Source organism: Polyergus mexicanus, unplaced genomic scaffold (assembly GCF_030449975.1).
Source record: "Polyergus mexicanus isolate NDT 795.1 unplaced genomic scaffold, iyPolMexi1.0 SCAF_7, whole genome shotgun sequence".
Taxonomy (NCBI): Eukaryota; Metazoa; Arthropoda; class Insecta; order Hymenoptera; family Formicidae; genus Polyergus; species Polyergus mexicanus.
The window spans coordinates 7,925,340-7,948,092 of record NW_027223327.1 but is presented as its reverse complement, the minus strand read 5'-3'; the positions used below and the strand labels follow the sequence as shown (position 1 = coordinate 7,948,092).

Sequence of the window (22,753 nt, the reverse complement as noted above, 5' to 3'; positions counted from 1 at the left end):
CTCCGTCCAATTAACCTCGTTAGCCCGGCTCCTGGTCTTTGCGAGACATCGGCAGAAGGGCAGTCGATCAGTTTAACAATCGATATCATATATTGTCGCGATACTACGAATCATTATTTTTCGAATATTCTCTCTGCCAAGGAGATAAATGATTGATTTAATTGTCAAATATATGGGTTTAATTGGATCTTTTGAAATAGAAATTACGAGAGAATTACATGATTTTAAATATATTCTTGCTTAAATATATTTTCAGTTATGTTTGCGAGGAGAAGCGCCGCTTTAAAAAAAATTAATATTTTTATTTATTTATTGGAATTTTTATTTGAAAAATGACCACGCCCACGCACAAGTGGAATGATAATTTTTTATCGCTCGGGGGTTTGCGCGTTTGATAATTGCTAATCAATTAGATGTCATTAGCGAGAGGAAAATTGGGAGAATCGATTTCCTTCTATCGAGTCTCGCGGAAAACCGGATGGTGAATCGCCGAGGTCGATTCGCGATGGACGAATCGAATGGACGTGAGCTCGCGCGTTTGTCGGGACGGGTTACCTTAAAAATAAGTTCGCTTTTGCTGAAACCGGACTTCTTTTTAGTCATATTGTCAGAACTTAGGCGCCCCCTCCGCTCAGTGCGTTTTTTTTGTAGGTTCTGCAATATCTAGAAACAAAAGAAAGCGGGACATAGCCAGACGTAGTAAGAAGAGGGCAGGTTAATAGAAATTTGGCAGGTTAGTAGAAATTTCACAAAGAAAGAGAGAGAGAGAGAGAGAGAGAGAGGTAGAAATAGTGACAGAAACAGTATATATAAGAAACAGGGGGAAATAGAGATAGAAAGAAACAGAGTGATAGTGACAGTAAGGAGAGAGGGAGAGAAACGTCGATGTAATTAGTAGTAGACGGATATGTATTATAGTTGACAGCTTTTGCAAGAGATGGTATATAGTGATACAGTGTGACAGAAGTAAAAAATTGTCAGGCGGCTGTAGGATCGATTTTTTTGTCCGATCTCTAGTGAGATCAGAAATTCCGTGTGCAGTACGCAGTTGCTACATCGTACAACGAACGCTGAAAGATAAATCTCATCGCTAATGTGCCTTCGCTATAACGTAATACTCGATCGCGACATCCGTTAGCGCATACAAAAGTAGTGGACGTCATTTCGGATGTTCCTAACGGTGAGGTTCTCGTTGAATCGGATCGTATTATCGCTTAAAATAAATTAAGAAGAGAAAAAGAGAAAAACGATTTATAAAGTGTGTCGGTACCTCTCATTTTTCATCTGCTTCCTGAACGCTATAATACTGGCACATACACAAGCACATAAACAGAGTAAATAGTTACGCCAAATATGTATATCGATTAATATCGATGTGAATTTTTGTTTCGCTAGCGAATATTGATTCGTCATTAATTAATACGATCGATCGATCGCGCGAATGGAAAAGTGAGTAAAATGTGAGAGCGGGAGCACAAGTAAAAAAAAAGAAAAGAAGACGATTTCGGTGAGAGCGAGTGTTGTGCGTGTGAAAATACAATACAGTCGGCACGGTAACAAGAGATTAACGATCCGATGATCCGTGAATTAGATAATTAGTAATCAACAAGCCATTCGTTAATATCAAAGCTATCGAATCAGCAATCGCGCGTCAAGCGTGAAGCCACAATTCCTTTTCAAGCTCGGATGAAGCTCGATGAATTATTTAGCGGATATATATGTGGTGGCAAATTTATTTATTTTCTAAAAGACGCGCGTCTTAAAGCCGTGTATCTTGATTTCGATTGTGTTTGTAAATACATCGAAATAATTCAACAAAGATTGATCTGCTGCTTCGCGATATTGTCGATCTCATCCTTCATGCAAATTTGACGGTATTGTTTCGAGTTAAGATAGAATGGAATAAATTTAATCGAAATGCGCATTTCGAAGATAAAATTGAAAAATGTTATATGTGGCAGGTTATCTATTTTGTGTCCTGGATAAATATTTAAATAATTTAATGGAATCGAATTAAAAGAGGATTAATCGAGGGAAGGCTAAGAAAGGAAATATGAAGATTATATATTAATTTATGCTTAAAATAATAAAAATTATTTAAGATAATTTCATTGATAAATAGCGCCTTAAGTTTGATCCATGAAATTCATATATCGATGAGAAAGAGAGAGAAAGAGAGAGAGAGAGAAATCTGCAAATATGATATTAGTGAGATGTAAAAATTCCACTCTTGTGCCGAGGCAATGTGCGCGTATCGCTGCTCTGCTGAAAGAAACAATCTGTGATGAGATAAACACTCAACGGTTTGCACCTAAAAGAGGAAACTTTTTCCCTATTTTTTTTTTTTTGAAAAATTTCATGCCAAACGAAGATAGAAAAAACTTGAAGATGGATTATACTTCGAAATGAGAGGACATTGTATAAGTAAAGATGACATTATATAGTATACGGATTATATGTATAGTATATGTAATCGATCTTGCAATCGATGTTTGCTCTGTCGCATCTCTACATGCATATATCTCTGGCCAGAATTCGCGCCAAGAAACGCGCGATTTACGCGCTGCGAAAATCACGCAGACGTAATCGCGCGATAATCGCGCGCTTCTGCGTGACAGTTATGATTTATTGTCTCTTAATGTGCGCACACACGTGGGTACGTTTTAATTTATATGGTGAATGCGACCAACCCCGACTATTATCGCGACGGTTTGCTACTATGCGGTTGTTAACTCTAATATGTGTGCTTACAAAGGCACTCGTGTTTGTTATCTGATTTAATTACGATGTAAAAGGAAACTCTGAGTGTGCGGGCGGAAAGCTTTTTATTGAATACAAGGAAAATACCGCATCGTTTTTGCCATTTTTAATTAATTAATTAATTAATCAATTGAAGAACGAGTGTAGCAACGGAATATTTGACCCTATTACTGATTTGTTGTATAAAATCGGAGATATATGCACAAGTATGAAAAAATTTTTTGCTCAAAATATTTGCCGATAAATTCATTATTTAAATCACATTTTTATAACATGTAAAATCATCGATTCAAAGAAAATTGAATTAATACAATACAATTGTATATATTATATAAAGTAGAAAATTTACAGTTACGATAAATTTATTATAAATTTAACATAATATAATTATAATTTTAAATCTTCCAGTTCATCCTTTTATGTCTATTTTATGTCTGTTTTCTTTCGCATCTCTCTTTTTAATCTTTCTTATGCTTTTCATCATTCTAATTTTTTACGTTATGAAGTATCTATTTATTTTATTTTATTTTATTTTTTTATTATACTATGTGTTAGAAGTTTTTAATTGAAACATAAGTAAAAATTAAAAATCGAAAACTTGTAAATTTAAATTATCCTAACTCAAGATGATATAGAACATAATATTAAGACATTAATTTATATTTTTATCTCTGCGCGCTTTTTTTATACTTAAAATTTTAATATTAATTTAAGATTTAAGACGAATGACAGTTTCAGGAAAGTCATAACATTACAATTCTTCAAATTGATACATTTATCCAAATCTCCTTAATTTTGCGTGATAAGTTCTGTTGAATGAAAAATACTACAGAATTACTACAAAAAGAAGAAGTAGAAAATGAGGATCATTTCTTTCGAGATCGGGTCTGCGATTAATCAACTGTCCTCTGCGTATTTTCGGTCTCTTTTCGCGAAAGACGAAAGACTACACGTACAAATGACAATATATACGTTGACATATATAAGTATATATACACATACCTATATGTATACATATATATATATATATACACACACATATATATTCTGGAAAATGTTACGCTCCGCTTTCTAGAAACCAACACGCATGAAAAAGACAAAATCTCTCTCGTCGAAAATTTTCCTCTCGTTATACAATAGAATCAAGACAAAACTGCATCATTGACGATTCGCCTTGCGATCGCGGAGGAGCATCGATTCTCAAGACGACCGAGACGCGAAAGATGCACGCGAAACAGAGGAAACGAAATATCCGCTACACACACACACACATATATATATATATATATATATATATATATATATATATATATGTATATATACATGTATCGAATAGCGAGATCGTTGAATGACCGCGTGTTGTCGCGTACTTTCCTCGCTCCTGTCATAGGGGCTAGAATGGATTTAACAATCAGATCTATAGCGTAAAAAAAAAACACGCTGGAAAAAACCCCGATAGTATTATAATATAAACGTGCTCCTGGAGAGAAGAAACAAATTAAACATGATATAATATTACGAATACATACGTGGGCAGAGGAAAGTATTAACGGTGTACTCTGCATAATCGTACTCTCGGTCTTGATGGAAGTAAAATATTAAAATAAAATAAATAAAATAGAATAAATGAAATATCGGAGTCGCTTCCTTCTCGGTTAAAATTAGGCATATCTAAACAACACGAAATAACAAGCAATCGGATGAAACGGAAAATAATCGGGGAGAAAATAATCGGTAAGGTTTGTTAGTAGTTTACCATAGAAAAGGAACGGGGAGAAGAGTAAAATGTCAGGAGAATAAATAAAACTGGGAGCACACACCGAACACGGGCACATTGCCAAGAATTTTTGGACAAATAGGATTATAATGTACACCTATACACTCACAGGCAGACCTACGGTTAGACCAATCAACTTTCTCGTCTGTAGAGCGGTTCGCGTCGAATACCTCGTAGAAATTTTTCCACGTATACTCGTATTATCATTTCCATTGTAGAATTATTTATATCGTACAAGATTCTTTTTAGGCATTTCGCATTTTAATTTTTATAATCGCATATCAACTGGATAAATTCTTCAATAATGATAAGACTTGCGACAAACGAATTCTCGTTTCTTAATCATCACCGCAACCTTATGCGCTACCATTGTCAAGAAATGGTGCGTCCGTTATATATATATATATTTTTAATACTATCAGTACAGTTACATGCACACGTATCTAAATTATGCAGTCCGTCACTGAAAGAACGTCGATAACTGCTATTGACTCATACGTTAATATACATGCGCACCTATATCGTATCAGGCCAATAAAGTTATGCGGCTTATGGGGTCGGTGATAATCGAGAGACGAGAAATTCGAGAAAAATAGAGTGTACGATCGCCGTGAACAGCGATGGACGCGAGCATCGGCGGCCGTTCCTGCGATTACGCGATCGAAGCCCGCGATTCATTAGTATTCGACACGACCAATTAATTCACAACGACTATTCGTAACGAAACTCATGTTAGTACCTAGCACAGAACGGAACTTTCCAACAAAACCCGACAAAAACAAGAGCATTTCATATCAAAAAAATCGTTTTCAAAAACTTTGGCGAGGAATCAGCTATTCGGTGAAACATGGACTTCAACTATATATAGTTACGTAATAGAAAAACATTGTCACTATAGAATAATATTGCAAGCATCATCATTCTCCATCGATCAATACATACTGGATTCTTCTCAGCTAATATCGCATCTTCTAATCTGTGATCCATGTCACACGTCGCATCGCCAGGACTACGGGACTAAGGGATCAAGACTGATCAAGAGCTTGTTAAAATATTCTACGCGATAAAATTTGTTATATATCATTCGGAAAAGAGCTATGTTTATCTCTTATGAGAGAGAAATAGAACGATATTATAAATTTTCGCATAATTTTAATTGAGATCGTTAATTCAACAATTTTTATAATTTTTATAAATTCTTATCTTACGAGAAATTTTGATTATCATTTAAAGTGAAAATTCTTTGTTTTATTTATATAAATTTCAAGAATTTAAATTTCGAGGAAGTTACACGAGACAATGATAAGGAAATAAGGAAAATTAATTATCCTGTAAATCTGTAGTATTAGTTCTATAAAATTTAATCAAAAGATAGGCACAGTCTCTCTTTTTTTTTATTTTTTATTTTTTATTTTTTGATCGATTTATACTATTCTACGAATATTCCTCGACAACGTTAAAGCTCTTGATCGGCTCTGCTACAACTCATAAACTGGATCTAAGTATGTCGGGCGTGTTATATGTGTAAAAAATTCCTCGTACCGAAGACTGTAAATTACACGACAAGACTATGCACGTTCTCTAGAAAACTCAACGAGAATACGACCACAAAACGAATATGACAATGATAATCAGAATAATTGTAATCAATGAGTAATAACAACGAAAGAAACAATAGCAATGAGTAATAATAATGATCTAGCGTATATAGGTATACGTAGAAACCACATTGAGGCTTTGTGTTAACGAACGCTTGAATCAAGAAAGGGCAATTGGCCTTGGTTTCAGAGTTACTAGGCAGGCACACCTTGCTGGTTCGGTCTGGTTGGGGCGGTGTCGCCCGACGCTCGTAGTGTCTCTCCGGCTGTTGATAAAGGGGGATCTGCAAACCCATTCGGAAACGTGTTCTCGCAGTACGCCTAGTAGTCGATTTCTTGTAAATATTGTTTTCTTTACATCTATGTGTTGAGGAAGTAAAATACAAGATTCTCTCGTATGTGTGTGTATGTGTGCGTTCGGTGAGTTCGCATTGTATGTGTATTCATAGTATGAAAAAACATGTAGCATATATTAGAAAAGATAGGGTAGAGTTCGTCATTGTTTTACGACACTTGATTACAAAGAAAGAGATTAAGAGAATAGATTCTCCATGAGATGATAAAATTATGATGTTACGAATATAGAACGATGTAATAATCACGCGCCACCTGTGATTTTCTTTGTATTTATTAACGATTTTTATGTCCACCTGCGTAAAGCGATTTTCACATTAACGGCTCGCGTTATAACTGCTCGTATTAAATTTATCAAAGAGAATGATCAAGATATAAAGATACAAACGTAGTAATGTGCGTGTTATGAAAGAAAATCGCCCCGTTATGATTCAATATTCGCGCACAAATTGTCTGATAAAACATTTGAGAATTTGAAATGAAAAACTGCTATGCTTTCTATAAACGATATATTGTATCTTCTAGGAAATTAATTTTAGCGTTTATAATATTTTTATGAGACAAATTTATATTTTGTGGCAAAATTTATAAAAAATGCAATGACTTACTTAATAACATAAATTAAAATTAAATTTTAATACAAATATTATACATAATAGTAATATTATGATCTATTCATTTTAATTAAAGAAATAATAATAAATTTTGTGGGATTTAATATAATAATAATGATATATGAATAATATGAAATAATTTGTCGAAATATATTTTTTGCGTCCTGAAAATCTAGTGCGACAAGGGCAATGATAACTAATGATATAATCATTTGATTAGTTTCAATCTAAATGAGTTCATATTTTCATTTATCTTTGAAATATCTATATGAAAGTGGCGTAAATCGCATATGACTATTCTCATCGTCACATTTTCGAAATTATTGGCTCGTTAAATATTTTTTTATCGAAGTTTGAAATTGAAGAGATAAAAGATGAAGATTGATTTAATGTTGTTCATTAAAAAAGTAATTTTATCCCTATATTTTAATGGGGAAATCATTTAGCTCGTGAATTCGACAAGGAAAGGGAATATGGGACAACGATTATCAATACTGTTCGTTTAACAGCATTGTTATCCATTTCGCGTATTTTCTTTACTTTTATTCGATGAACAGTAATTCGTTCGAACGATATCCGCGCTTTAAATCGCGAATCTATTGCACTTAGAACGCAGCTTTCCCTCATTGCATACATTTTTTTTTTTAAAGCATAAGTATCTGGTTTATACAACGGAATAGAACAGAGAGGAAAAAGCAGAGGGAGGCAATAGTACGTTTCAAGGCAAGCGTAACAAGATTTTCAGCGAATGACAGACTGCTCTTTTGATTGGACGTAAAGCCTGATTGATTCGTTGGTCTTCGCTGCACGGTTTTACGCTAACAGCACGAGCACAAATAATGTAACACAAAACGTTATTTCACGTAAACACAATCGCCGACGTGCTGAAGCACCGAAAGATAGCAAAATAATTTCTCAATCCAATTACTCACGCAAAACCATTAATGAACTTGCAGTTCATTCGCTGTATAATTGACCTGGCAAGATATATGTACATCGTGCACATAAAGTCGTAGATTTTATCTCGTTTTTTAGCTCATCTTTTTATTAATGTAAGGACGTATAAATTTATTAATTATGTATATTAATAAACGTATAAGTGTTTTTTTTTCTATTCTATAAATGCAATAACTACATTGTGATCTTTGATTGAATAAACGTCTATTTGAAGAAACAAGATATATTCGAAGCTTATGAGAAAGAAGCGCGAATTTTTTTTTAAAGGAATTTATAATAGAAATCAATCTAATCTTTGGATATTTTTCTTTTCCATATTAATTTTCTGTTCCTCTCTTTATCTGTTTTAAAATGACTTTTGACAAGGCGGACAGTAAGAGTTTACGCGTCGCATCGATTATCGAGTGAGATATGTACATTTGCTTGGAAGAACAATTACTTACCCGTCGACAGATCACAGTACCATTATATTACGTGCGCAAAATCGACATGTGCATTAGAAAATGAGAGCAAAAAGGTAAACGAGTAAAATATGAGTAGCGAATAGCAACAATTATTGAAACGACAATAAAAAATATAATAAAATGTCGTATGTGTGTGTGTGTGTGTGGGTGGGTGTCACGAGATTTTCCATCGCCTTTTACGGTGTACTAGCGATGATTCCGCGGAACACGCAATCGCGTGCACGCGTACTTTTTTCCTTCTATTACTATTTTGTCACGCTATCTCTCTGCTTATATTCGCGGACTATTTATTTATATGTATTGTTTATTATTATGGCTATTATATATTTATATATATCTGTTTATGCTCCTCTCGGTGCGATATGATCGAGCAAGAGAGAGAGAGAGAGAGGGAGAGAGAGAGAAAACGACTGACTCTAATTTACAATTATTATTATCGTGGAAGGGAAAGACGGATGGAGGGATTGGAGACTTTCATGTAAAGTGGAAGTTTCGAGGTATCATGGGATATACTAGAGTAGAGCCGTGGGGATCATTCATTATATGTTCGGCAACGGAAAACGAAACATAATCTAATAATCTGAGAGCCCAATTCGAAAAGATTCTCCGCAGTGGTGGACTTTTATGACAAAGCTGCTGAAAAAGTTATTTCGTCAAGAAGCGTATCCTATTTTCTCACTGCGCATATACCTAGAAAATACTATTTATACATATGGTGTATATATATTTGATAGTGAACTCGATGAAATTCTTACGACGACAAACGGAGATCCCTTGTATATGGAGAAAATATTTTTGCTAATGTGCGTCAATTCGGAAGAAAACTTTATAAGAGAGATTGCCTGCGGACAGAATCCACCACTGACGTGAGAACTTTGCTTGTCATTCGACAAGTCACCTGTGATTAAGTATAGAATCTTCATGTCAAGATAAAGTATAAAAGACCGACTGTTGTTCCCTCTTTTTATCTCCTCCAATTTTCTACAGCGACCATGTATCAGGCATAGACGTAATTATTTAATATCTCGCGTAAATGCGAAAGGCGATTTCTGCAATTGACTGATCCAAAAAACTGACAATCGACATTAATTAACTCTCGTTAGATCTCATTGTCGGCAGGAAAAGTAACAGTTTCGTAGGAGGAAGATCGTTTGTCAGCTTCCTGAATCATTAAAGGTCACCGAACGCTTCTCTTTTTTTATACACGTAAATTACACGAGCTACACGTATCGTATATGATATACAAAATGAGGACAAAATGCTGTATAATAAATAGCAAAACACTCACATAGACCTCTTCCCATTGCGAGACATACCGCACCAGTCTTGATAAACGTAGTAACCTAACGAGTGACAGTAGTTTTGCAAGTCTGAGAATCCTGAGAGCACGTCCAGCATGCAGGATCTGGAAGGACTCGCTGAAGTCCTGAAACTTGCGAATTTGTTTTACGATATTTCACTTACCTTTTCTCTTTCAATTCAAGTAACTAAATATATACAAGATATTCACGATACTGGAGAAATATTATACTGAATAAATAAAAGTCTTAAATATTTTATCACGTATATTCTTCTACTGTCACATTTTTATAATATTTTCCATTATATTATTTTACTTGCTTGATTTTGTCAAATTTACAAAATTAAACGCGATTACTATCTTACAATTAATACTTTTTACAATATTTCTTACAATATCTTATGGTTGGACAAATTGGAGAAAATTATGCTTTAATAATTTTTTTTTTCTGGATAAAATGAGATAATAATTTATAACTTATAACAATGGCTTTTAACATAAAGTTGCGTTAATGAGCTATACGATACACAGGATATACTTACTTGATTAAATATAAGGAAAATGTAATCTAGTGGTATGGAGGAGATGAGGTCGAGAAAGAACCAAGTCCTGAGGTAGTGTTTCGCGATTAACTTCGGATCCAGTATCACTTGTTCCGCATTATCCTGCTGCATTATACCTGCAACGGAATAATTATTACTTCATGTATTTTTCATCGTCGATGATTTTCCGAGATTCGCAAAACTTCAATCGCTAAATCGGAAAAACTCTAATACTATTGTCTTTATTGATGCACTCATTATGCATATGCAATGTGTAATTTAATAACTGGAGTTGGAGACGCGAACGACGAATCTCTGTTAGTATACACAAAGAAAGAAATAATTATTACGTATTGTGTTATAAAACATGCGCTGGAACTTAAAAAACGACACAGAAATTTTTTATCATGTCGAATCGACACAACGCAATATAACACAATGATTTTTATCGGCCGCGGCTCGTGACCCAATTTCACGTTTGCGGAACCGCCTCAAACACGTTCCAAATTAATCCCGAGGTAATGATGAAATGTCAAGGAGCTGAGTGTGTTCTACCTTGCACAACAATACCGTCATTGTGCATGTCGGGGCCGACGAGGCCCTAAGCAGATCACCCATCCTACGTGTCTGTTTTTATCTGAGATTTTTTCGCCGGTGCCTTTTACGTCGAGATATATTGTAGTAAGGATGAATCGCAGGAGAGTAAAAGTTAAAAGTATAGTAAATCTTCAAAATCTTGGATAGAGAAAAATTTGGAATGGCGAAAATGTGAACAATCTGAACGCAGTTATGCATATCAAGTAATATGTAGTAAGAAAAAAAGTACGATCATTTTTACCAGGATAATCGATTTTAAATATTTTAAATATTAATATAAGATAATGCGTGTGCGCAATAAAAACATTTTTCGTAGCGAGAATGCGTGCGTGAATGTTCTAAATGTTAATTCCTTTTACATACGAATTTATGCTAAATTTATCGTGTGGAGATAATACGAAGAAAAATGTTGAATATTATAGAATTTAAAAATTACTAATATTACTAATTAGAGATACAAAGTCTTTGTTACGACGCAACTGTACTTTATGCAAATCCTATTGGTTTGAAAGATTAGTTCAAACTTCTAAACAGCGTATGTTTAAAACGAATTTAATAGTCCTATCGCAAATTCTGATTAAATTGCCGAGAATTATTATAAAAGAAAAACAAAATACAAAAATTTCATAGTAAATTAATTGATCGAATGATTCGACTCACCCGTCCTGAAGTTGACGACGATGTCTATAAGGAATATCGTATCGGAAAGGCAGTTGAAGGCTATCCATCTAGTGCTTAGGTCGTCATTGAAAAAACTAATGGCGACTGGCAGAATTATCAGATTAGCTACCAATAAGAGGAGCATGCAGAGGTCCCAGTAGAATCTGAAAAAAAAAAAAAAAGGAAAGTATATGTTAGAATAAATCTATTATATATAAATTATAAATAAATATTTTACATTTTATTTCACAATGGATACTGTGCTAATTAATAAACGAAGTCTGATTCATACAAATTTAAGGGAGAACGTGATAGCAATTCAGAATTTCTTCTCATTTTACTTTGCTCATTTTAACTCATACGCGTTAGTTACTTTATACTCTCATTTTGAAATGTCTTGAGCCAATTGGGATTATAGGGATTGACTTTGCAATCTCGGTTAAAATAACTTTCAGAATCTTATCCAACTTTCGTCTTTACAGTAAATCTCTAAAGTTAAAATATCGCAAAGATATTCTTTTAATCTATATTCTTTATGCAATAGATAGATGATTCTTATAAATAATTCTTAGGAGGGGAATAGTCTCATAATTTTTATCTTGATATATTTTTTGTGATATAAGTAAAATTTTGTAGAGAAAGAGAATATCTTCGACCCTAAATAGTATATTTTTTACATTAATATATTCTTCGCAAAATACGCAACTTTTTTCATATAATCAAATTTGATATAAAAGTTGATAAAAAGATGTATATATATATTGTTCAATTAGAGAAAATAAACGATATTAATAATAGCTACAATCTACAAAGAAAAAAGAGAGTTAATTCTGTAAGCACTGATGCCAATTGCAAACGAATTGTACGAATTTACATTTTATTACGCTCATCAAAGTACACAAGTTTATTTCGACGTTTTTGATCCGCCTAACCTGTTACGGAATCATTAGTCTACAAAGTAGCGCTGGTGAATAAAAATGAGGGTAATTTTTTACTATTCTGCGGAGGAGGTAACGGGAGATTCATGGCGCAATTGAAAACACGAGGCGATTTCTTTCGGGTAGATTAGGTGGAAATGCAAAAGAAACTTTTCCATGTTTTATGCTGTTAAAGGGAATATTTCTAGTAATGTTTCTATCGAATACTCAAATTATCGCTTTCTACAGATGATCGACGATTTGAAAATTATATTCTGACATTTGATTCTAATAATCGATATTTGACGAAAATTTACAGTCGTATGTATAGTGCGATATAAACGCGATAAAAATAAAAATGAAAAAAGTACGAATATATTAAATAATGCTCGAGTCTTGAAATATGATATCGCAAAAATGAAATACAAATCAGAGATTGAATTAAATGCGGATACTAATCTATAATTAAATACGCTTTTATAAACGAGATTGAAACTAATTTGGGACAAAATGAGATTATTTTCCGCTATCAATACTGTTGTCGAATGAGCGATGAGAATAGGAACGCAGCGGACATTTTCGATGGACATCAGCAACTTTGCGGACTGCGATGCCGTAAATTCTGATTGTTAACGGACAACTGCAGTAGCGTTAATTTCGTAACTTTGGAATTTTCAATCAGATATGCACATGGCAAAGTTACGCACTGGCAGTTCATTTCGATGTAGAAACATTTCAACTTTTCTACGGTCTATATAATAGAATAGCAGTGGATAATGCAAAATTACGCAATATGACGATAATGAAATCATACATACGAAAATCTACTTAATACATTATTTTCTTTGCTATATCATCATTTTTTATTTTATTTTTTATTTAACAATACAATAATATAAAGAGACGTGTATTGTATGTCGATTAATTCTTAAATGTGTAAAAGATTTATCCGGAGAATCCTTATATGATGCACGATATTAACTTTATGACACATAAATTCCTAAAACAATATGTACCTCAACATGATGATGCATTATGATATAAACTGTTATTCTTCAAATTATCAACAATTTAATTACTTCCTTCCTTTCCTTCTAGCAAATTGCCATCTTATCATAATAAACCCATGTGTACGCGGGATGAACATAATAATACATCATGCATTTTCTTTAGCTTTATTAATTTTCTTACGAAAAGATATTAAGTGTTATAACGAAGAAAATAATGTACTTACGGAATCTAAAGAGCGAAGATTTTCGCCGTAGTCTATTTCTGAAAGCTCGATTTTAATAAGTTCAATTTTAATTTGAACTGGAAATATTGATAACACTACTCGAAGTAATAACGTTGCTGTATTATATAAATATATGATAATAAATGCGCCCGTATCTCACAGTATATGTATACCTGAACCTTTCAACATCCTACTAATCTTCTCCCCTTTCCTGTAGGTAGACAATTTGATATTTAATCTCATGGTTCAAAAATAAACTTTATTTCTACGAAAAAATGTTTGCTTCTAAATTTATTATTATCTTAACCTCATACTTCAATAGATTGTGCTCGACAAATTGTTTTATAAATCAACTATATTTTTATTTCTGCTTTTTCTTTAAATATTTTTTTCATGTTTATCTCTCTTTCGGTTTTATATATCGTTTTTATTTTTATATGTTAAATATCGTTGCTACACACATTATAGCTTGCAATATATTTTTGCGAAAAAAAAAACGGAATTATTTTTTTGTTGTTACATATTTAAAGAAAGTTTACACAGTAAAATAAATAATATGTTCTTCCTCTATCATAATAAATAATCCTCTTTCCATTTCTCTCTATCTCGTACAGATCGCGAAACAACGTGCACGTAGCTCGAGCTTTTGCGTGTCCGGGATCGGATGCTGCACGCGAATGCATCCTGTTGGACTGCTCGAGCACATTCCATGTCGGAATGGCGGTATATTCGAATACATTCTTTACCGCAACAATTTTGTTTAATTTCGCGTGCACGATACTGAAATATTGTACATGATTTTTCGATCAGCAACCATGTGTAATGACGGAAACATTTTATTCGCATCAAGTACGAATCACCGGCAACGCGTCCGGATTTATTTTTCACGCAATCGTCGACGTAAAGCGAAGCGATCGAAAAAAAAAAAATTCGGTTAATTTGAGTCCGAGCCATGATACGTACATGCTGTAATTGAATTAGATTACGCCGCGAATATGCGGCGGATAAAAGCCGCAGCTATATTACATTTTAACTCGAGCTTGAGCCGGTAAACCGCATTAGGATACCGGGCTCAAGACGACATTAGCTCTAATTAATTTATTAGATAATGCTTATAAACGCGCGTAGACGATATTTCAGAGTTTAATGTCATCCTTTACTTAGCATTGCGGGATAAATGTAATCCAAGTTTCGTGACCAGAACTTCTCAATATTGCATTAATCTTTACATACGTAAAAGTTGCATATTAATCAATGAATTACATACACGCAAATTTAAATTTATTATATATATATCTGTGTGTGTGTGTGTGTTCGTATATACACATGAGTGTTAAAATTTTAATAGTTAGCAATATATATAGTAAATATATTAAATAATAATGTAACAAGACATTGTGTATATTAAGTAATAATATAATAAATATCCTTTTAAAGAAATTAAGAAAGAAAGAGTAATAAACATTATGAAACACGAAAAGAGCAAAATATAAAACTTTCTTTATAAAGGATTTAAAATATATTACGTAAATGAGAGATTTAGCGTTAATGCGCTTTTTATCTTTAGAAAAGACAGGAGAGTGACAAATCATATCTTAAAATACAATTTTCTACGTAATAACTTATAGCAATAACGAGTCTTTTTATATATATTCATATTTTTACCATAAAGTTATAGTAGTATCGATTGTTTTATTGTATTTTGCCGCGAGTGTCAAACTTGGCAAGTTTCTCTTCAAAGACGTCAAACACACAAAAAGTAGATATCTATTTAAAAGTTAATTCTATTATTTAATATTCTTTTTGAAAAATTAAATGGCATTTAATTTAATACACACAACATACTAATATCTCATTTTTTCTTCTTCTATATATTTAATGGATAGAAGCACTTTGCGTGCACATCTGCGTATATTTCAATTTTTTGTCACCGAATGATTTACATTTGACAACATAGATAATCACAATCGGGCACTACACGATTGATGGACCGAAAAAAATGTAACTTACTCATGATATGCACGCGAGGGCTGATACTAGCGTGCCTGAATACTCAAGCTGCCTTCTAAATCGAATGAAATGGAATATCTTTGCACTTAATAAACTGGAGCAGCCCAGTTTCGGTGCTGCACGAAATTAAACGTAATTCAGCGGTACTGGAAGTGGAAAGAAGATTGATGGACGATCGTAGATTCCCAGCAACACGACCATAGGTCGAATGATTCTTTTCTTTATGACGTGCCGTTTGTTTCAATTCGCAGCTCATGTTTCTCTATGAGTTATATTCATGCGAAAACATTTTCTCGAATAACGCGCGCTCGCCTTGGGAATTTGGATTATAATAGTTCACTTTATGTGTCGATACAATATCGCGATATTGAGAGCGAAATGCATTGGACAAAATTTCGCTGATCGATTTTCATTCGCGTGGAGAGAGAGAGAGAGAGAGAGAGAGAGAGAAAGGCGAATATAATCGTAACAATAACAAACCATCGGAAATTGATGTAAAAATTTACGCTAAATTGTTTTCTTTTCGCTCGCTTATAGATAATTAATAATATCAATGATGGAGAAATTAATTACAGAATTTGCCGATGGGTAATTTGAACGAGACATACACAGGTATTATCGACATTATTATTGCGATAATAAACGCCATGTTTAATATATGTTGTGTGCAATATGTGTAATATGTTTGGAAATATTCTATAGGCTGTAATTAAAATTGGGGTACTCTCTCTATGTAGGTCATATGTCAAATGAAGCGATCAATTGAAATGGAAAAAAAGACATGTAAATTCGTGGATATTGGCCAACTGCCCTGTGTTCAATTCGATGAAATGCATTCGGTTCGGCGAAAGTGGGCGTTTTTATATCTGTTTGTATCTCGTTTGTACGGAATATTATTTCGATTTAACCGCACTTTTCAGGAATAACGCCTCACATCTCTGTTGAAATGTAACGGGGACATGAAATAGATAATTAATTTTTATCGAGCGTCTTAATCATACATCGATATAACTTATTTATTTAATACGAATCTGTGCTCGCCGAATTTACATAATGAACGTGTTCTAATATGAAAAATGTTCTAGAAGTGTTAATACGAATGCGAGTTATTAGTGTAATTATGAGTATTTAGAATAATGCCCACATTTAGATATCGATTATGAATTATCATAACAACGTATTAATAGAAAAGCAAAGTTTTTTTTTTTTGTTTCTCTTCTCTAAAGATTTTTCTTATTAATTTAAATATTCGCGAGATGAAACGAATTAACGAGGCGTAAAGAGTTATATCATCCCGACCAGGGATTTTCCCAGGATTTTTGTGTACCATGCGGACTTTTTTTCCACGCATACGTAACGCTAGACAGTGACCTAGAAGCGCCTGTGAGATTGGCGATAACTATACCTCGGGATTAGATTTATGCCGCTTTTTCGGGGGATCTGCTTTAACGAGCGTACGGTATGGATAGCGGGTTCCCTGAATTCGAGACAATTTGCCACGTTCTCGCCGATAGTTGCATTCACGCCTAGTAAATTTCATATTATCGTAATAATCAAATATGTTATTGTTCGTACGAACATATATTTTTGCGATAATTGTATAAGAAATATATATATATATAATTTTTTTTTTTTTTTTTTTTTTTTTTTCCCGTAAATTATACATAGATGCAATATATTTTTTTCGTCTTTTCTATATCTCTCTCTCTCGGAACCATCCAGCGGTTACGATCTGCGTGTGTATTTCTCTATTGACGGTCTAAATTTCCAATTGCTCCGAGTAATTCGCCGACCGTAGACAAGCGTGAAATGTGGAAGTTGAAATGCGAAATTATACGCCTACACTGATCTCCATGGAATTCCATGAAACAGTGTTGGCCAGGATATCGATGAAATATCGGTCTCTCACGCGCTTCATCCTTCCGCGAAAAGGCGAATATGTTATCGTCCTAGTTTCTCTTTTTCTGGATACTTTCAGCTTCCAGTTATCCTAGCCGCGAGAACCTGACTGCATTAATCTTAATTTGCTTTAGACGATTCGGATATAACAGCGTCGTACATCAAAACTTTTCCATCCTGCATCGAGTCGCTCCCAGAGACTTTCTTGACCTTTTCCGTTCGTAGCCTCTTTATCCTTTTGTTATGAAAAAAAAAAAAAGCGACACGCCGGAGAATTGCCGCGTCAGAAGGATGGATGATTCTTGTCTGCGAATACTCGCGATCCATCTCGTGCTTCACGAAGGTTGACCGAAGGTGCGTCGTGTGACTTTTAAATAAGAATTGAAACTTATTGAAGCTGTTATGATCCCTTTGGTTTCAATGCTATCGAGATCAAAATAGCTTATGTCAGAACGGAGCAAAGAAGAAAGATGTATTTCAAACGGAAAATAAAAGATGTAAAGAATAAAGAGAGATATGACTTTTCTTAAAATCTAAAATATTATATATGGATGTTGTCATGTTTACAGTACAAAAAGTAACTTATCGAATTCATACCGAGTTCAAATTCTGTTTTATGGAAATAATTTTTAGTTTTTAGATTTTTACTTACAATCAACCTATTCCTATCTAGTTGCATATTTTAGAGACACGTGGCGGTACGAATATTGGAACGGATTAGTCGTACATTATCTGTCGCTGCAATATGGATGCTGAGAAGTGTGCTCTCCAAAACGCTTTACCGCGCGCGTATTTGTATGCTATGAGGATTAGGAGGTTTTGCCGTAATATACATATATATACACATCTCGTGTCATATATGAGCGACGAATTTCGTGGTTGTGCAGCACTTTAATAGGATTATGTGAAGCAAGAAGCCGACAATTCTGCCATTTTTCGCATGTATTATATATTATCTTCATTCGCGCGCTATTTTCGTTGCGAGAAATGCTATTTGAAGTATGATATTTTGCCGGAAGTAACGCGGAAAATTTCTACTAAATGTACAGCAATATATTATGGATAAAACCGCGTACCGCGCGACTTCTGAAAAGTTCAAAGATATTTCATAGACTTATTCTCTGTAAAAATAGATATGATAGACAAAAATTTATAAAAATATGATTCTTTACTAAGAATTTGGTAATTCTCTTCCACTTTTACGGCACAAACTTAAACGTAAATTTAACAAGTATAGAATAATCATATTTTTATTTTATAATCGATAGTGTCATAGATCAAGTATGTAGAAAGCTAAGAATTTCGACTGCAATATGTAATGTGACATAGGTGCAACTGTTTGGGATAGAATCCGCAGGATCTCGGTTAATACCGATAACGACAATATATCGCGTTATGTCCTATTTCGAGTTCTATTTCAACATGTGGATTTACTCCATTCCGTTGCATACCAAAAGAGTTGGATTGAAACCTCAACATTATCTATGAAATAGCTTTTGGATATCCGAACTAATAATTGCGACTATCAACATGCTTTGCTACTCATTGAACTAGCAGAGAATAAAAGATTTATTTTTGCACCTAAGAATATCATACAGATATTTTTTTATATTTTTGAAGTATATTAAACATTTTTAATATTCCAGTAAATAAATTGTGATAAAATTATGCATTTTTTTCTTTGGTTTTTCTCATAGAAATTTTAATATTTTATAAGATACATTATTTGGTATTAATTGTATCACGATATTGAAAGGCGCCTATAAATAAAAATTTTGGGAAAAAATACATTTAATATTACTTATGTGTTTCTTTTTTCTCATTCACAGTTTTAACTTTTTTTTCCATTTGCGATGCGGAAACATTTATATCCTTCAGTAAGAAAACGTTCGTAGAGAGCACACTCTTGCCTGCTAACGTAGTCGGGAACTGTTTACTGCAGTGATAGTACCACTAAATTCTTAATATCAGTGTCTGTTGATTGGAAATGCATAATACAGTATCCGCGAAATAGCGCGTACTTGCAGCATCCACGAAAGTCTCGTTATGTAGATGCTGTCGTTTAGAGAAAAAAGAGAGGAAAAAAAAAGAAAACGAATGTCGTGATAATAACTCGGTAAATTTGTACCTTCGCCGGAAGATGTATTCCATCATTGCTTACTGTAATTATCGATTTAGCGCTAGAATATAGGGAGTACGATACGTGATGTTCTAGAAGTTAACAACCACTGCTCCAGCCTATTAATTCTTCTGACATTGATGGATCTCTACGCTGTATTACTATTCTCGGAGCAAACAGCTTTGCGGAAATAAAGTTTCAGATCGATTCCATTAGGAGAAAAGAAATGAGTGAACAAAAACGAATATCCTATAGTCATCATCTCCCCCCCCCCCAAAAAAAAAGCTGCAAAATTCAAAAATTATTTAAAGAGAGTATTTTGTAAGGAGAGTATTTAATTTCTTAATATATTAATCGCGATATTGATTATGATATTTTATTTTATACATAAGATCCATCTATTTTTACTTTATTATATCGTTATATTAGATGGAGAATTTATATATCTAAATTATTTTCAGAAAAGTTTATCTCTTTACGATAAAAGATATATTGTATTTTTCGCGAGAATTATAGAGATTATATTCCTATTTATGAGATACTACCACGTCTTTTGACAAGCTTGGATAAATAGCTGCTATAGTTGCGAAATAACTTTATTTTATTCGCTTCGCCGAATCTTTCATACGATAAATCCACTTCACATGACACGTTGAAAAAGAAACTGCGTAGAATGATCGACAAATTTTTGTATCTCACTTGAAAGCCGCACATATCGCTCCATTCTATTATACGTATTTGAAATATGTTAATGAGGTCGCAGCAAAATCATTCAGATTTGCAAATGCTCTTTTCCTGCAAATATTCGCATGTTTAATTTTTAGTGCACGTTATATTCTTACATATAGATTAATTGTGCTTTACAACTTTAATGTTTTATTTGGTTAAAATAAAAATCGCGCGAAAACGAGACAAATAAAAAAAAATGAAAGATATCCACAATTAAATATTGCAACAAATAAATATCAAAACTGATAATTGAACATTGATTGAGAAAAAAGAGCGCGCAATCGGATGAAGATCGATGCTAATGGACAAATTCATGGATTCTTCTTTGGACTTTAATTGATTAATCACCGCTTGGTATATAAAATTTCATTATGTAACGCAGGGATTTTACTAGATGCGTTTGTATGCATAATAAGGAGATTATTTAATATCGAGCGCATTAACATATTTTTTATTACATCGCGTCGAAATATATTTTTCTTCTATACAAGTTTGTTGCACACGCAACAGGAATATATTCGCCGAGATTAAATAAAATCTTATATCCATAGAAAATACGTGTAGATACCTGTGCGCGATTTATATACCGAAAATTAATAATTGAGGAAAAATAATAATTGAGTCAGTTGCAATGCATCATTAAGATATTTATATTTATATACTTTTATTTTATTTTATACTTTTATATTTTTTCATATCTTTATTTTATATTTTTAAGCTATTTAAAATTTGCTAAACGTAACGAGAAACAGTCTTGGGTGATGGATGATAAAAATTAATTATATCTCCAATAAATAGTATCTGGATAGTATAATCTTTTTGTTTTAATAAAATACAATATTATTTCAGAAGATATAACATAATATTATAGCATTTCTAACAAGTCAGTAATGCCGTGGAGAATCATTCCTTTTTTAAATGGATATTATTGAGAAAACTCGGTTGCTTGCAATTAGAACAATTTTGCAACGACTATCAGATTCCCGATTAGATGCACTTTGCTTAGCGAAGCGCGGCTTACTGTTGCATATATACGTGCGCGTTCATACACACATACACACGAATGATTACATTGATTAGTAAGAATCGCCATGAAATGGTACCCATACACTTATGCATACACACGCGAACCGAACAATACTGCGGGGTCGCTCATTGTCCGACAGAGGATGCTGACATAATCAGAAGCACGATCATTCATTTTATGAGCCTAACGCGTGCGCGAACGGCTTTACGGAACGATTTTAAAGAGGTCCCCCAAAAATCTTTTATCTCTTTTTTAAATATAAAAAGTTAGATTTTTTTTTTTTTTTTTTCTAAATATATATATTCGATATATATATATTATTTCTAATGTCTTTGATTTGTCGCGCGACTTTTCATGGAAACGCGACTTTACTTAATACTGTCGCGCGAAGCGATATATCTCGCAGGGAATTATCACGGCTATTTCTGCGACGCATTTAGATATCGGATTATGCAGATTGTACCATATTACGCTACTAAATTGCCGCTAACGTGTGCTTAACCGTAACTAGGCTATTAATAAGTTACTTGCCGATCTTGTGGATAGCTCTCCTGCGTGCAATTGTGAAATAATCTTCCATATTTTCGAATTGACGACTCTTTAATTATCCAGATTACATTCGGGTATCATCGTATGAATTTTATGACATTCCGACCGTCGTGTATTAATGAATACACCAGTGCACCAGGCACTGTAAGCTTTCGAATATCGTTTACGTATAGGATATTGCGAAGAGCGCAGAAAGTTCAAGATTTTTATCAATAGCCAGAATTATATATTTAATGAAGATGAAAAAATTTTCAAGTACGCACAATTATATTTTTTTAAATTTATATTTCTTCGGAGACATTGTGTCTAGGATCTTCCTACTGGACTTTTCAGAAATATTTATGATGACGGTGGTTATAATAAAGGCATCTGCATCGGGCATCGTCGTTTCATGCGCCTATACACGTTCCGAGCCACTCGTTCCGACATGTAGAACCGGATGATCAACGCTACTTAAGAATAATTGATTGAGTCGTTATAGCGCGCAGTCGATGATCAAACGTAGCAGATTGCGTTCATTAACTGGACACTTCGGACCATTTCGACCAGACCCAGTACGTTATCTCTTATTTAAAGCTTATTTTCGCCACGTGTGACAAGTGAAAGAATTAAATTCATCGTTCTTGTTGATTTCGAAGACGAAAGA

At 33.5% G+C, this 22,753-nt stretch overlaps 1 protein-coding gene across 11 annotated transcripts in view; it reads right to left on the bottom strand.

Annotated features, from left to right (window-relative positions):
* The window catches only part of Ih (hyperpolarization activated cyclic nucleotide gated potassium channel Ih), a 109,611-nt gene that overhangs the window by 9,758 nt on the left and 77,100 nt on the right, over positions 1 to 22,753 (bottom strand). For 3 of the 11 annotated variants that reach the window (XM_070298277.1, XM_070298279.1, XM_070298281.1), the window contains 5 exons: positions 11,624 to 11,787; positions 10,367 to 10,503; positions 9,813 to 9,956; positions 6,345 to 6,419; positions 556 to 663 (listed from right to left, as the gene is read on the bottom strand). In XM_070298277.1, the coding sequence (XP_070154378.1) occupies positions 556 to 663; positions 6,345 to 6,419; positions 9,813 to 9,956; positions 10,367 to 10,503; positions 11,624 to 11,787 (628 nt within the window). The remainder of the gene's footprint in view (positions 1 to 555; positions 664 to 6,344; positions 6,420 to 9,812; positions 9,957 to 10,366; positions 10,504 to 11,623; positions 11,788 to 22,753) is intronic. The other 8 variants (XM_070298278.1, XM_070298288.1, XM_070298282.1 and 5 more) reach the window with 5 other exon arrangements.